At 61.5% G+C, this 15,174-nt stretch overlaps 1 protein-coding gene across 4 annotated transcripts in view; it reads left to right on the plus strand.

The window, feature by feature from the left end:
• The window catches only part of UNC5A (unc-5 netrin receptor A), a 71,361-nt gene that overhangs the window by 48,668 nt on the left and 7,519 nt on the right, over positions 1–15,174 (plus strand). For 2 of the 4 annotated variants that reach the window (XM_034961039.3, XM_034961041.3), the window contains exons 2-7: positions 2,725–2,946; positions 8,299–8,442; positions 8,730–8,833; positions 8,953–9,133; positions 9,783–9,950; positions 10,539–10,703. In XM_034961039.3, the coding sequence (XP_034816930.1) occupies positions 2,725–2,946; positions 8,299–8,442; positions 8,730–8,833; positions 8,953–9,133; positions 9,783–9,950; positions 10,539–10,703 (984 nt within the window). The remainder of the gene's footprint in view (positions 1–2,724; positions 2,947–8,298; positions 8,443–8,729; positions 8,834–8,952; positions 9,134–9,782; positions 9,951–10,538; positions 10,704–15,174) is intronic. The other 2 variants (XM_034961040.3, XM_034961042.3) reach the window with 1 other exon arrangement.

The raw sequence follows: 15,174 nt of genomic DNA on the forward strand, positions 1-15,174 counted from the left end.
GGCGTGACAGAGGCCCTGGAGAAGTGAGCTATGCCCCTTATTGGTCACAGTACATTTATTTTTCATTAGCAGTTAAATGCAGACATGAGGGATTGTGCTGGGTTCACCAGGCGGCTGACGCGAGCAGTGCTTGGCGTGCTGATCGATAGGGAGGCTGGAGGGCCGCACACCCCCTCCCTGCCCCCACACGCCCAGCCAGGGACCCCTGCCCACCCAGCTCCCCCGCCAAGAGGCAGGCACAGGCCAGCGCGTTGTCTACCTGTTAAGGGATGTGGCAGAGGTGGGCCCGGAACCTGCCACTGGGGGGTCTTGGTGACACCTGCCTGCTCCCCAACACCTGCAGGGCTTGCTCTGGCATCCAGCTTGGCCTGTCCTCTGCACGGCCTAGGGTCCTCCCAAATGCTGCGGCTTGCCTGGGTGCATGTCTAGAGCGGCCCTCGGGCCAGCAGCACCCATCCCACACCCCCACTCCAGGGTTCACACTCCCCAGCCTCCCAAGACCACCTCCTTCCATTCATTCTGCAGACCGTGGGAGGACCATGTGGGAGCCCAATTCAGCACTGCTCTCCCTGAGCCCACCCCTGGGTCCCACGTCTGGGTCAGGGCTGGCTGGTGGCTGCCAAGTGACCACGGCGAGCACACAGGTGACTGCACACTTGATGAGCCCAGTGTCTCAGCTGAAGGCTCTGGGGTAAGGGACCCCCTCGGGCCTCAGGTTCCCCGTCTATAAGGTGTCTCGGTCCCACCCCCGCCACGTCGCCTGCATTCCGCCACTTCCCGAGCCTACGACAGACCCCAGCAGAGGTGGTTCAGGGCGGGGTGGGTCTAGGTCTGATGACCTTCATTTTCGCGACATGTGAACTGCAAGTGTGACCCCGCTTATGAATGCGGGCTTGGTGTCCATAGCAGAGCTGTGGAACATGCGGGGGGCAGTTGCCAGTGGGAGGGCACACAAGGGAAAAAGCCAAGCTGGGGAGAGGCCGGAGTCTGGCAGGTGGGCAGGAGGCAGGCAGGGAGGCCAGAGAGTGAGAGGAGGGGCAGGCGCCCAGGGAGGGCCGGCGACCCAGCAGCGGACAAACTGTCCGGCTATGTCCCAAATGCCCTCCACACCCATCTGCCCCTGAGCTCACAAAGACACAGCTGTTGCACCCCTCAGCTCAGCCAGCCTCCCTCTGCCATCCCTAAGGCACCTGCCAGCTCTGTGCCTCAGTTTGCTTGTTGACTCTCACCCCCTATGAGATTGCTGTGAGGATGACCGAGCTGAGGGGGTGCAGCCCTTTGCTGTGGAACACGCAGAACCGCGGGGGTACCAACGGCAGCCTACGCTCCCTGAGCACTGTGCTGAGTGCCTCACGCCTGTTTCATTTCATCCTCACAACAGCCTTAAGAACTGGGCACCACGCCCCATTTTGCAGGTGAGGAAACAGGTTCAGGATGGGGTGGACCTGCCTGAAGTTGCAGAGGCCCCTGAACCCTCGGTCCGAGCCTGCCCTCCAGGGCGCCTGCAGGAGCCGGTGCACACACCTCCCGCCGTGAAACCAGGGTCCTGGTGAAGGGCGGACTCCCACCCTGGGGAGAGGGTCCCTGCGCAAGCAGGAGCGAAAGGGGCAGTGGGCCAGGCGTATGTGCCCCTCGGTGGGTAGGGTGGGCCCAGGCCTCCCAGTCTGAAGCCCTGGGTGGGTTTTGGATCACCCGTGGGGAGGGTGGAGGAGCCCAGAGGCCAACCATGTGAGGGGCCTGCGGACTCCCCCACAGGCAGCTGTCATCTCCATCTCACAGAGAGCAAGCCACTCGCTCCCCAAGGTCACCACTCAGATGAGCAGAATAGATGGTCTGGAAACCCAGGGTTTCCCTCTATGCCCAGGGGCTGCGATTGTGAGTGCGCATTGGTGGGGGGATCACTGCAGCCCCAGGGGAGGCCAGGCTGGCTGAGGGCCTGTTCAAAGGGCAGCTGGGGGTTGTGGGATCTGAGGGTGACCCCCACCCCATCCTCTCAGGGGACCTGCTGGTTGGGCAGGGATCAGACTACTCTGGGGGTTTTACCTCTGCCAGTGCCTCCAAGCCAATTACCTGTGTAATTAGCAACAAATGACTTGTGGGATGGTTGTGGTTTTCAGTTAAAATTAGAAGGAAACCCACATATTCAGGTCTCCTTGAAGGAGGTGGCCCAGGTACCTCAGATTCCCAGACAGACTCCCGGCTCTCGCCTTGCCCGTGCCCACCCCGCATGTTATTTCTGAGCACCTACTGTGTGCAGGGCCAGGGATGGGGCCAACCAGGAAGCAGGGCCCCAGAGGCGGCCACTGGCCAGGGCTGCTCCCTCCCTCGCCCCAGGCAGCTCACCTGCCTGGCCAGGGACCTTCTCACCTTGGCCAGCCTTGCCCTGGACCTCCCGGGCAGGGGCCTGCCTGGCCAGATCCCTGGACTTCTAGGAAGGCAGTCGCCAGGCCACCTCGGTGCTGGGACTCCGCCCAGGTCTCATTTCACCTCACCACGGTCTTCAGGATGGCATGGGCTGCTCCTTCCCTGCTTGTACAGAGGAGGACATGGAGGCCCGGGTGGGGGATGGTCATTGGCCTGAGATTGCCCAGCTGGGACATGGCAGAGCCTGGACTCACTCTCCTCCCATCTGCCCCAACCCACGGTGGGATCGTTTGCTGAGCCGCTGCCTCTACCCTGCCCAGTCTGGCCCCTGGCTCACCTTCCCCCTCTGCCCTGCCACAGGTGCCCAGCAGAGTGCCACCGTGGCCAACCCAGTGCCTGGTGCCATCCCGGACCTGCTTCCCCACTTCCTGGTGGAGCCCGAGGATGTGTACATCGTCAAGAACAAGCCAGTGCTGCTGGTGTGCAAGGCCGTGCCCGCCACGCAGATCTTCTTCAAGTGCAACGGGGAGTGGGTGCGCCAGGTGGACCACGTGATCGAGCGCAGCACAGACGGGAGCAGCGGTGAGCCGCACGGGGCGCCAGGCAGGGCCAATCCGGGGGAGGCGAGTTTCGGCCCCCCCAGAGGAGCCTGCAGCTGCCCCCAGGATTCCCCACCTGGGACCCCGGAGGCCTTCCCCAGAGGCCACAACCCTCAGCAGTTTGGGGAGAAGGAGGGGGAGAGAGGGGGTCCCTGATGACCAAGGAGCTCCCAGACCTCACATTCAGTGATTGTTTTCTTTGTGCGTCGGTTCATTCGATCAGTCAGGCATTCACTCACACCTGTGAGCACCCACTCCCGTGCTGGGGACAGCCCGCCACCCTCGGAGCCCAAGTTCCCACAGAGAGGCAGACAGCGGGGTGACCTCTCAGCAGGGAGAGAGGCCCCTCAGGTGAGGTGATGTGTTAACTGAGAGAGGCATAAGAACCGGTTAGGGAGTGAGGAAGGGGGAAGTGCATCCCAGGCAGGGGACACAGCCCAGGAAAGCCTGGAGGCAGACGCCGGCATGCCGGTGGTGGGGTCAGCAGTGAGGGTGAGGGTGTGCAGGGGACCAAACTGATGCCACTGTCTTAGGGGATCTCAAGCTGCAGAGCGACATGACCAGAGCTATATGTGATTCAGGGGCCAGAGTTGGGGCTGATGGAAGCGGCAGGTCTGGAGACACTGAGCAGAGGGGGCCAGCCAGACTCAGCTGGGGGCACAGGGAGAGAGGTTCTAGGGGCAGCGAGCAGACCCAGGAAGCACCTCTTCCATGAGACACCACATTCCCCACCCCCAGCCCTGGCCTTAAGTGGCACTGGGGACGTGGGCAGACAGCCCTTGTCTGGGTTCCGCAACTCCCCCAGAAAGGACTGGCAGAGAGAGAGGCAGGAGCAAACAACAGCTTCTCCTCCTCCCCCTCCTCCCCCTTTTCCCCCTCCCTCTCCTCCTCCCTCCCCTCCTCCCCCTCCCCTCCTCCTTCTTTACCCCCTTCTTCCCTCCTTCCCCTCCTCCCCCTCCTCCTCCTCCCCCTCCTCCTCCCCCTCCTCCTCCCCCTCCTCCTCCCCCTCCTCCTCCCCCTCCTCCTCCCCCTCCTCCTCCCCTCCCCCACTCCTCTCCTACCTTTCCTCCTCCTCCTCCTCCTCCTCACTCATTACAGCCTGTTTCAGTTTCCTCTCCCTTGGTGCTTTGTGGAGCACCCCACGCATAATGACACCTCAGGGGTGGTCCTGAGCCCCCTCCCACCAAGGCCTCAGCCATCCTGAGACACAGCACACATACCCTGTTGAGGCACAGCCCGTGTGGGACACACAGGCCATTGCCGTGAGGCTCAAGCCACAGTGCAGCTGGGACAAGCAGGTGTCACCCAGGACTCCCACTGATGCCAAGGGCAGGCCGGGGACCTGGGGCCTAGAGAGGTGGCCCAGGAAGGATTCCCAGCGGAGGAGGAACATCCAAGCTCAGGTCTCAAAACTACCTGGAAAGGGCATCTCCCAGGCCTGTAGAATGGAAGGTGCAGAGGCGCAGAACAGCCTTGGGTGGCTCGGGTATGGAGCGAGAGCGAACCCCGGGGCAGGCAGCAGTGGCCAGGAGACTGCGCTAAGGGGCCCCTGGAGGCTGAGACACCAGAGTGGGCTGCGGTCGCACTTGCACTGTAGGAAGACCGTGCTGGGCACAGGGAGACTGGAGGAGGGCAAGGCCCCTGCCAGGGAGAACGGTTTGGAAGCTCTGGCAGTGATCTGAGGTGAGCTGAAGAGCCCTGGATTTAGGCAGTGCCATTTAGCCCCAGAACCAGCTTGTCATTTTACGGTTGAGACTGAGGCCTTGGCTCTTACTCATCCAGAGCCCTGCCGGGGCTCCAACCAGCCCTTCTTGTCTGCAGCAGTCACACACCACCCCTCCGTGAGGGTCAGCAGGGACTGCCTCCCTCCCCCAAGTGTCGTCTCAGTGCCCTGGCCTGACTGCAGCTTCTCACCTGCGGTCTTCAGGTGTTCGCTGAGCACCTGCTCTGTGCCATGCCTTGGGTTAGGTACTAGGAGTTATGCTCTCAGGGCAGTGATCCAGCTCTACCTCCTACCCTCAGAGGGAGATAGAGAGGGTTGGCGGCCAATGTAGCCCAACAGAACCCTGGGCACCAACACCTCCCAGGACCAGAGCCTCTCCCGGCCCCAGCGGAGGTGCCAGAGGCCTCCCTGCCCAGCAGCAGGGCCCACCTTGTCTTGCTGGGAGGGTCTGCAGGAGAACCGCAGGCAAGTCCCTCCCCTCCCTGGGCTCAGTTTCTTCATCTGTAAAATGGGGGTGAGGAGACGCCCCCTCCATCCTGCCCCTTGCAGATTGGTCGGGGGAAGCCATGAAATCTCACATGCCCAGTCAGGACCCAGCACGGGGCCTTTCCTTTGTCCCCACCCCACACCCGGGGCCCAGCGCCCCTTCAGCATAAGTTCTCCCACTGCTGTGGCAGGTCCCCCAGGGAAAGCACAGCCAGAGAGCTGCTCTCCTGCAGCCTGGAAGCTCCAGTCCAGCCCCCTGCTGCTCCCAGCACCCCCTTCCTGGCTCCCCCGCACACCCCTCTGTCTGAAACACCCCTGCCATTATGAGGGCTCAGATCCATGGATTGGCAGGAACCCAGGCCCTTGCCTGAATGAGCAGTCGCAGGCCCGGGCCGGCACACACACCGGGAGCCCCTGGCCCACACTCCCCAGCCGGCTCCTGTGGCCCTGTTCTCTTCCTGCCAGGCAGAGAAGCAGAGCTTGGGACACGTCCCACCCGTAACCGCCAGGGTCCTCTTCTGCCCCGAGCATCCGACTCCAGCCTCCCATGGCCGGAACATCTGAATGTTCATTGATCTCATCGATTTCTCAACCCAAAGCCATCGAGTGCTTTGAGGTGAAGAAAAAGGCTTTCTTTACCCACGACAGATACCACAGCAGTGGCGCCATGCCGCCAAAGACCAAAGACCCCAAACCAGAAACGTTCTGTGGTCAGACAGGTATGGCAGGGGTCGGAGGCCCACCCAGCTCTGCAGCCCACTCATTCGTGTGTGGGGCTGGAGGTGGCCGGATGGACACCCAGGAGAGCACCTACTTCCCTCTCGTTTGCCCTCATTCCTCACCCAGAAGGCCAGGGGGCAGGGACCAAGGCCTGAAGTGCTGGAACCCAAATCTGCTGACACTAAAAAAGAAGCCTGAAATTTGCAAAACCAAGCACTGGAGTCCGGTCTGGGAGTATAACTTATTTTGTGTTAAACAAACTGATTGGTTATTAGATTGTTTAGAAGCAGATTGCTGAGAAGGTGAGAACCGAAGTGCCAGCTTGGCCTCAGAGCCCCAGCTAGAAACCCTGGGCAGCCCAGGTTCACACACACCCGCCCAGGCCCACTGGCCCGGGGTCCCTCCCCAGGGCTGGCACCTGCTCACACTTATGGGCAGGTACAGACATAGCTGTACCCAGACACTGCTCCCAGGAACCAGGCTGCCTGATGATCCACAAGAGGAGAGCGCACAGCCCCTCACATCAAAGATGGGGTAGGGCCGGGTCTGCAGCCCCCGCCTCAGGCACTGCCTCCAGGATCTTGTGGGGCTGAAGGGCACCCCTCACCAAGGCACTGCGTGGAGCTGGCACATTGAGGACACACTTGGCCCTCACTCATGCAAGTGAGAGGGAGGAGAGGAGGTGGCAGGGCAGAAGGGAAGGGAAGACAAAGGGAGAAGAAAAGGAAGCACTTAAAGGTAGTGCTGTTCTCCCAAGCTGAGCCGCCTGGGCCATGGGTGAGGCTCCTGAAGGAGGGCCGGGCTCCCCACAGCACCACGGGGGATGGAGGAACCATTAACAGACTTGTCCACCCAAGGGAGAAAAAGTACCCAGTTCAGAATGTTCTGGAGGTCTCCCACCCCTAACCCCCAAGGCAGAGAGGATGAAGGGAGTGGAGGGCCCCTCCCCAGATCTCCTTATCAGATGCCCTAAGTCATATTGAAAGATAGCTGGTGCCCAAGGCCCCTCTCCTATACAAGGACCCTGTGAGCCACCCCCTCGTTCTCAGCCTGCCCACCCCACCCCCTGAGAGTGTCCACATTGGGTGTCTTAGAGAACGGGGCAGGTGGTGCCCAGAACGGAGGGAAGCGGCCCAGCTACCATGATCTCACCAGAGGTGACAGCCCTGCCATCTCCTATGATAGCTGGCCGGCGACAGGGACAAAGTGATAGAAAAATCTGGACACCCAGTGTGAGAGCCCAGAGGCTTGTGAGGAGGGGTCTGGGAAGCAGTCGGAGAAAGTCATGTTAGAGAAATTAAGAGGGAAACAGCCTCCCAGCCTGCCGGCTCAGCTGGGCGGCCGCTCTTCCCGCAATGCAGCCCTAATTGAATTTCGCTGTTAACAATGGAAACACATTGGCTGCCGGCCTCTCTCTCCCTTTCTGATAAGCCAATGACCCGAGGGAAATTGGGGTCAGGAGGAGGAGAAATTGGAAGCAAACAGTCTTTTCTCACTGCTGGGGATGCTGGTTTTGGCTACAGACGGGGCAGGAGGAGGGTTGCTGCCCCCGCTCCTGAGTTGTCAGAGGGTCCTCAGCCTGCCTTAGGCCAGATATGGCAGAAGGTGGGGGGCTGAGTCCAGCCTGGAGCGGAGTCCCCCCAGCTCACCCTAGTTAGGCAGAGCGGGTCCTAGACCCCCAGCTCCCCCTCTGCTGGCTGCTCTCTCACCCTCTTCCAAAGTTTCTCCCTAGTGCATAGGCGCCCCAGCTCACCCTTCGGATGCAGACAGTCCCGGGTCCCCATGGCAAGTCACTTCCCTCTGCATTTCTGTCCAAGGGAGTGGATTAAGACGACATCCCCATCCCGGCACGTGGGAAACCCTAAGTCCCAGGGCGCTAGCATCATACTACATAATCACTGCAATTATATTGTTAATGACTGTTATTATATTATCACGTCAGGATCTATCTGCTAGCCCCCGAGGGAGGGGGCCAGATCCTTCCTCACCTCTTTTACCCACAGAGGTGCAGAGCTCAGCCTGTCTGCCCCACCCCTTCTGCCTGGAGTCTGGAGGTCAGACCCTCTGGCCCAAAGCTCTACGGCAGCCCCTTTATGGACATTTCTGTAAGTGACTCCGGGGAGTCAGGCCTCAGGTAACAAAGTATAATGAATGGAAGGTCTACCCTGCCTGCTCGGGGCCTTCAGGAGATAGAAATCAAGCGGCCCTTGGGCCCCCTGGAGTTTCCTCCAGGCTGGGGGTTGCCTTAAAACTTAAAATATAATAATAATAAAATAAAATAAAATAAAAAAAACAAAGTCCACTCCCTTGCCAGTCAGCGAGAGCGGCTGAGGGTGGCGCAGGGACCCACACACAGAAGTTCAGGGTGGCCCTGGGGCTCTGACTACCTGCCCCTCCCGCCCCCAGGGCTGCCCACCATGGAGGTCCGCATTAATGTCTCAAGGCAGCAGGTGGAGAAGGTGTTCGGGCTGGAGGAATACTGGTGCCAGTGCGTGGCATGGAGCTCCTCGGGCACCACCAAGAGTCAGAAGGCCTACATCCGCATAGCCTGTGAGTCTAGGGCTGGGCCCTGGGGGAGGGCGCACGGCGGGGGGTTGTCACCAGGAGAGGGGACAGTAGGCTTCCTGGAAGAGGCGGTCCGGTCAGAAAACCTCACAGCCCTGCCTGGATGAGTGGAGAAAGTGCCTGTGGACACGGCCCAGCCACCCCATGGCCCCCTGGCCACCTGGCACTTCCTCTGCCATGTGCCATGGCCCCTGCAGGACAAGGGACACAGCCAGCCAGGCTGAGCCTGTGTGAGGCCCTCAGACAGGAGGACACTCTCATTCCTCTTCTAGATTTGCGCAAGAACTTCGAGCAGGAGCCGCTGGCCAAGGAGGTGTCCCTGGAGCAGGGCATCGTGCTGCCCTGCCGTCCACCGGAGGGCATCCCTCCAGCTGAGGTGAGGGCTCCTCTAGTGCCCACGTCTAGACCTGGGCTCCTGCCTGGTCACCCTGGTAGGGGCCACTCTGGGCAGGGCCAGCATGGGCTGGCAGTACATGGCAGGGCTCCCTCCCCTAGGTGGAATGGCTCCGGAACGAGGACCTGGTGGACCCATCCCTGGACCCCAATGTATACATCACGCGGGAGCACAGCCTGGTGGTGCGACAGGCCCGCCTTGCTGACACGGCCAACTACACCTGCGTGGCCAAGAACATCGTGGCACGTCGCCGCAGCGCCTCCGCTGCTGTCATCGTCTACGGTGGGCCCCGGGGCTCCCCGGTCACAGGGAGAGGCGCTGCGGTGCCCCTGGGCAGTGACATGTGGCTGGTGGGGTGAAGAGAGGCCATGAGGCCAAAGCCAGGTGGACCAGATCGTGCCTGACTAGGCAGGATAAGCAAAGGGCTCTCTGTGACTGCTGGGGGCCCAGGGGCATGTCTGGGCAAAGGAGTGGGACAGATTGGAGGTCCTTTGTGGGCAGCGGGCATTGTGCAGAAGGAGATGAGGGACAGGATGGGAATCTAGGAAAGGTGACAGGCTGTCCCCACTCCTGAGTCTCCAAGGGGGGAATCAGAAGCCACACAGTCCAGGCACCCCCAGGAGCCAGCAGAGGGAGGGTGCGGGAGTCACCCCAGGAGAGGCTGGGGTCTGGGCTGCAGGAGTGTGTGAGCCGTGGTTCAGCCTGGCTACCCCGAGTGCCCCCTGGGAGAAGGGAAGACTGTGGCGTGCGTGCTGCAGGGCCCGGGGGCCAGCAGGCACGAGCATGGCCTCCCCCAGGCCTTCTCTCCCAGCTCAGCCACAGCCCACCCGTGTCCAGCTCACAGCCCCTCTGCCCTCACGCCCCGTCCCCTGGGCCAGTGTATCTGAGGACGCCCCCGCTCCCTGACCCCAGTCCTTCTCTGTCCGGCCAGTGAACGGTGGGTGGTCGACGTGGACCGAGTGGTCCGTCTGCAGCGCCAGCTGTGGGCGCGGCTGGCAGAAACGGAGCCGGAGCTGCACCAACCCGGCGCCTCTCAACGGGGGCGCTTTCTGTGAGGGGCAGAATGTCCAGAAAACAGCCTGCGCCACCCTGTGCCCAGGTACCAGCGGCCACCGCCTCCCGCATCGTTCCTCACCACGCCATCTCCGTGCCCTGGCTCCATCGCGCCCACCAGCCTGCCCCCCCATGGCTCCATCCCACCCACCCGCCACGCAGGGCCAGGCTCAGTCTGAGGCGGGGATCGGGGTGCGGTGTATGGTTGGAGTCAGGGCTCGATCTGTGTCCAATGTCAGGGCTCAACATAGGGTGTAAGTCACAGGGTGTGAGGTACAGTTTGACAGGGTCTAGGGCTCAGCCCAGGGCTGCAGAGTCCACTTGTCCCTGGGTTCAGAAGGGTCAACGTGTGACGAGAGAGCCCTCGCTGCCCCAGGGCCAGGACAGCCTCCCTGGTGTGGAGAGAGCCAAGCAGCCCCTGGCGTCATCCGCGCCTCCCTGTCATTAGCATGCGTCATCAAGGCCAGCTGGACACTAGAGGGCGTGCATCGTGGGCCTGGCCCTGGCTTTGCACCCAAATCCAGGCTGCCTTGCACTGCCTGGTCTGGTTGCCCAGAGGGGCCACACTGGCAGACTGCCGGGGTGGGCTCCCAGGCTGACCGCACCGTCTCCTCTCTGCTTGTCTCTCATCTAGTGGACGGCAGCTGGAGCCCGTGGAGCAAGTGGTCGGCCTGTGGGCTGGACTGCACCCACTGGCGGAGCCGTGAGTGCTCTGACCCAGCACCCCGCAACGGAGGGGAGGAGTGCCAGGGCACTGACCTGGACACCCGCAACTGTACCAGTGACCTCTGTGTACACAGTGAGTCCTCTCTGCCCTGAGGTCCTCTTCTGTTTGCCTGGATTGGCCTTGCCCAGCCCTGGGGAGGTGGGGGCTGAGGGAGCTATTCTCCTGCCAAAGGCTGTAGCCTCTCCAGGCTCAGGACCCAGTGAGATCCCCCTCATCCTTAGCATACCTGCACATGGACCCAGGCGCGCCCCACCACCTCCCATGCCTCCTGAGACGGGCACAGATTTGAACCTTGATTCATGCACACCCATTGCCCACACTCACCCAACACCAGAGCTTCCCATCTGCCCACACTCACCAACACCACAGCTTCCCATCTGCCCACACTCACCCCACACCACAGCTTCCCATCTGCCCACACTCACCAACACCGCAGCTTCCCATCTGCCCACACTCACCAACACCGCAGCTTCCCATCTGCCCACACTCACCCCACACCGCAGCTTCCCATCTGCCCACACTCACCCCACACCGCAGCTTCCCATCTGCCCACACTCACCCACACCGCAGCTTCCCATCTGCCCACACTCACCCCACACCGCAGCTTCCCATCTGCCCACACTCACCCCACACCGCAGCTTCCCATCTGCCCACACTCACCCCACACCGCAGCTTCCCATCTGCCCACACTCACCCCACACCGCAGCTTCCCATCTGCCCACACTCACCCCACACCGCAGCTTCCCATCTGCCCACACTCACCCCACACCGCAGCTTCCCATCTGCCCACACTCACCCCACACCGCAGCTTCCCATCTGCCCACACTCACCCCACACCGCAGCTTCCCATCTGCCCACACTCACCCCACACCGCAGCTTCCCATCTGCCCACACTCACCAACACCGCAGCTTCCCATCTGCCCACACTCACCAACACCACAGCTTCCCATCTGCCCACAATCACCAACACCGCAGCTTCCCATCTGCCCACACTCGCCCCAACACCGCAGCTTCCCATCTGCCCACACTCACCAACACCGCAGCTTCCCATCTGCCCACGCTCACCCCACACCACAGCTTCCCATCTGCCCACACTCGCCCCACACCACAGCTTCCCATCTGCCCACACTCACCAACACCACAGCTTCCCATCTGCCCACACTCACCCCACACCACAGCTTCCCATCTGCCCACACTCACCAACACCACAGCTTCCCATCTGCCCACGCTCACCCCACACCACAGCTTCCCATCTGCCCACACTCGCCCCACACCACAGCTTCCCATCTGCCCACACTCACCAACACCACAGCTTCCCATCTGCCCACACTCGCCCCAACACCACAGCTTCCCACCTGCCCACACTCACCCCACACCACAGCTTCCCATCTGCCCACACTCACCAACACCACAGCTTCCCATCTGCCCACACTCGCCCCACACCACAGCTACCCATCTGCCCACACTCACCCCACACCACAGCTTCCCATCTGCGCACACTCACCAACACCACAGCTTCCCATCTGCCCACACTCACCCCACACCACAGCTTCCCATCTGCCCACACTCGCCCCACACCACAGCTTCCCATCTGCCCACACTCGCCCCACACCACAGCTTCCCATCTGCCCACACTCACCAACACCACAGCTTCCCATCTGCCCACACTCACCAACACCGCAGCTTCCCATCTGCCCACACTCACCAACACCGCAGCTTCCCATCTGCCCACACTCACCCCACACCACAGCTTCCCATCTGCCCACACTCACCAACACCGCAGCTTCCCATCTGCCCACACTCACCAACACCACAGCTTCCCATCTGCCCACAATCACCAACACCGCAGCTTCCCATCTGCCCACACTCGCCCCAACACCGCAGCTTCCCATCTGCCCACACTCACCAACACCGCAGCTTCCCATCTGCCCACACTCACCCCACACCACAGCTTCCCATCTGACCACACTCACCAACACCACAGCTTCACATCTGCCCACACTCGCCCCACACCACAGCTTCCCATCTGCCCACACTCGCCCCACACCACAGCTTCCCATCTGCCCACACTCACCAACACCACAGCTTCCCATCTGCCCACACTCACCCCACACCACAGCTTCCCATCTGCCCACACTCACCAACACCACAGCTTCCCATCTGCCCACGCTCACCCCACACCACAGCTTCCCATCTGCCCACACTCGCCCCACACCACAGCTTCCCATCTGCCCACACTCACCAACACCACAGCTTCCCATCTGCCCACACTCGCCCCAACACCACAGCTTCCCACCTGCCCACACTCACCCCACACCACAGCTTCCCATCTGCCCACACTCACCAACACCACAGCTTCCCATCTGCCCACACTCGCCCCACACCACAGCTACCCATCTGCCCACACTCACCCCACACCACAGCTTCCCATCTGCGCACACTCACCAGCACCACAGCTTCCCATCTGCCCACACTCACCCCACACCACAGCTTCCCATCTGCCCACACTCGCCCCACACCACAGCTTCCCATCTGCCCACACTCGCCCCACACCACAGCTTCCCATCTGCCCACACTCACCAACACCACAGCTTCCCATCTGCCCACACTCACCAACACCGCAGCTTCCCATCTGCCCACACTCACCAACACCGCAGCTTCCCATCTGCCCACACTCACCAACACCGCAGCTTCCCATCTGCCCACACTCACCCCACACCACAGCTTCCCATCTGCCCACACTCACCAACACCGCAGCTTCCCATCTGCCCACACTCACCAACACCACAGCTTCCCATCTGCCCACAATCACCAACACCGCAGCTTCCCATCTGCCCACACTCGCCCCAACACCGCAGCTTCCCATCTGCCCACACTCACCAACACCGCAGCTTCCCATCTGCCCACACTCACCCCACACCACAGCTTCCCATCTGACCACACTCACCAACACCACAGCTTCACATCTGCCCACACTCGCCCCACACCACAGCTTCCCATCTGCCCACACTCGCCCCACACCACAGCTTCCCATCTGCCCACACTCACCAACACCACAGCTTCCCATCTGCCCACACTCACCCCACACCACAGCTTCCCATCTGCCCACACTCACCCCACACCGCAGCTTCCCATCTGCCCACACTCACCCCACACCGCAGCTTCCCATCTGCCCACACTCACCCCACACCGCAGCTTCCCATCTGCCCACACTCACCCCACACCGCAGCTTCCCATCTGCCCACACTCACCCCACACCGCAGCTTCCCATCTGCCCACACTCACCAACACCGCAGCTTCCCATCTGCCCACACTCACCAACACCGCAGCTTCCCATCTGCCCACACTCGCCCCAACACCGCAGCTTCCCATCTGCCCACACTCACCAACACCGCAGCTTCCCATCTGCCCACACTCACCAACACCGCAGCTTCCCATCTGCCCACACTCACCAACACCGCAGCTTCCCATCTGCCCACACTCACCCCAACACCGCAGCTTCCCATCTGCCCACACTCACCAACACCGCAGCTTCCCATCTGCCCACACTCACCAACACCGCAGCTTCCCATCTGCCCACACTCGCCCCAACACCGCAGCTTCCCATCTGCCCACACTCACCAACACCGCAGCTTCCCATCTGCCCACACTCACCCCACACCACAGCTTCCCATCTGCCCACACTCACCAACACCGCAGCTTCCCATCTGCCCACACTCACCAACACCACAGCTTCCCATCTGCCCACAATCACCAACACCGCAGCTTCCCATCTGCCCACACTCGCCCCAACACCGCAGCTTCCCATCTGCCCACACTCACCAACACCGCAGCTTCCCATCTGCCCACACTCACCCCACACCACAGCTTCCCATCTGCCCACACTCACCAACACCACAGCTTCACATCTGCCCACACTCGCCCCACACCACAGCTTCCCATCTGCCCACACTCGCCCCACACCACAGCTTCCCATCTGCCCACACTCACCAACACCACAGCTTCCCATCTGCCCACACTCGCCCCAACACCACAGCTTCCCACCTGCCCACACTCACCCCACACCACAGCTTCCCATCTGCCCACACTCACCAACACCACAGCTTCACATCTGCCCACACTCGCCCCACACCACAGCTTCCCATCTGCCCACACTCGCCCCACACCACAGCTTCCCATCTGCCCACACTCACCAACACCACAGCTTCCCATCTGCCCACACTCACCCCACACCACAGCTTCCCATCTGCCCACACTCACCCAACACCACAGCTTCCCATCTGCCCACATTCACCAACACCACAGCTTCACATCTGCCCACACTCGCCCCAAACCACAGCTTCCCATCTGCCCACACTCGCCCAACACCACAGCTTCCCATCTGCCTGGTCCCCCAAGTGCACATACAGGTCCTGTGGGAATGCCGGGCTTGTGAGGGCTGTTAATTACAAGGCCATAACTAACAGTTAAAGATCTCTGTTGGATTTTTTTTTCCTCTAGAACATACCCTCCCCCATTCTTTCAATTAAAAACCTAATTATCT

This window comes from Pan paniscus, chromosome 4 (assembly GCF_029289425.2).
Source record: "Pan paniscus chromosome 4, NHGRI_mPanPan1-v2.0_pri, whole genome shotgun sequence".
Lineage (NCBI taxonomy): Eukaryota > Metazoa > Chordata > Mammalia > Primates > Hominidae > Pan > Pan paniscus.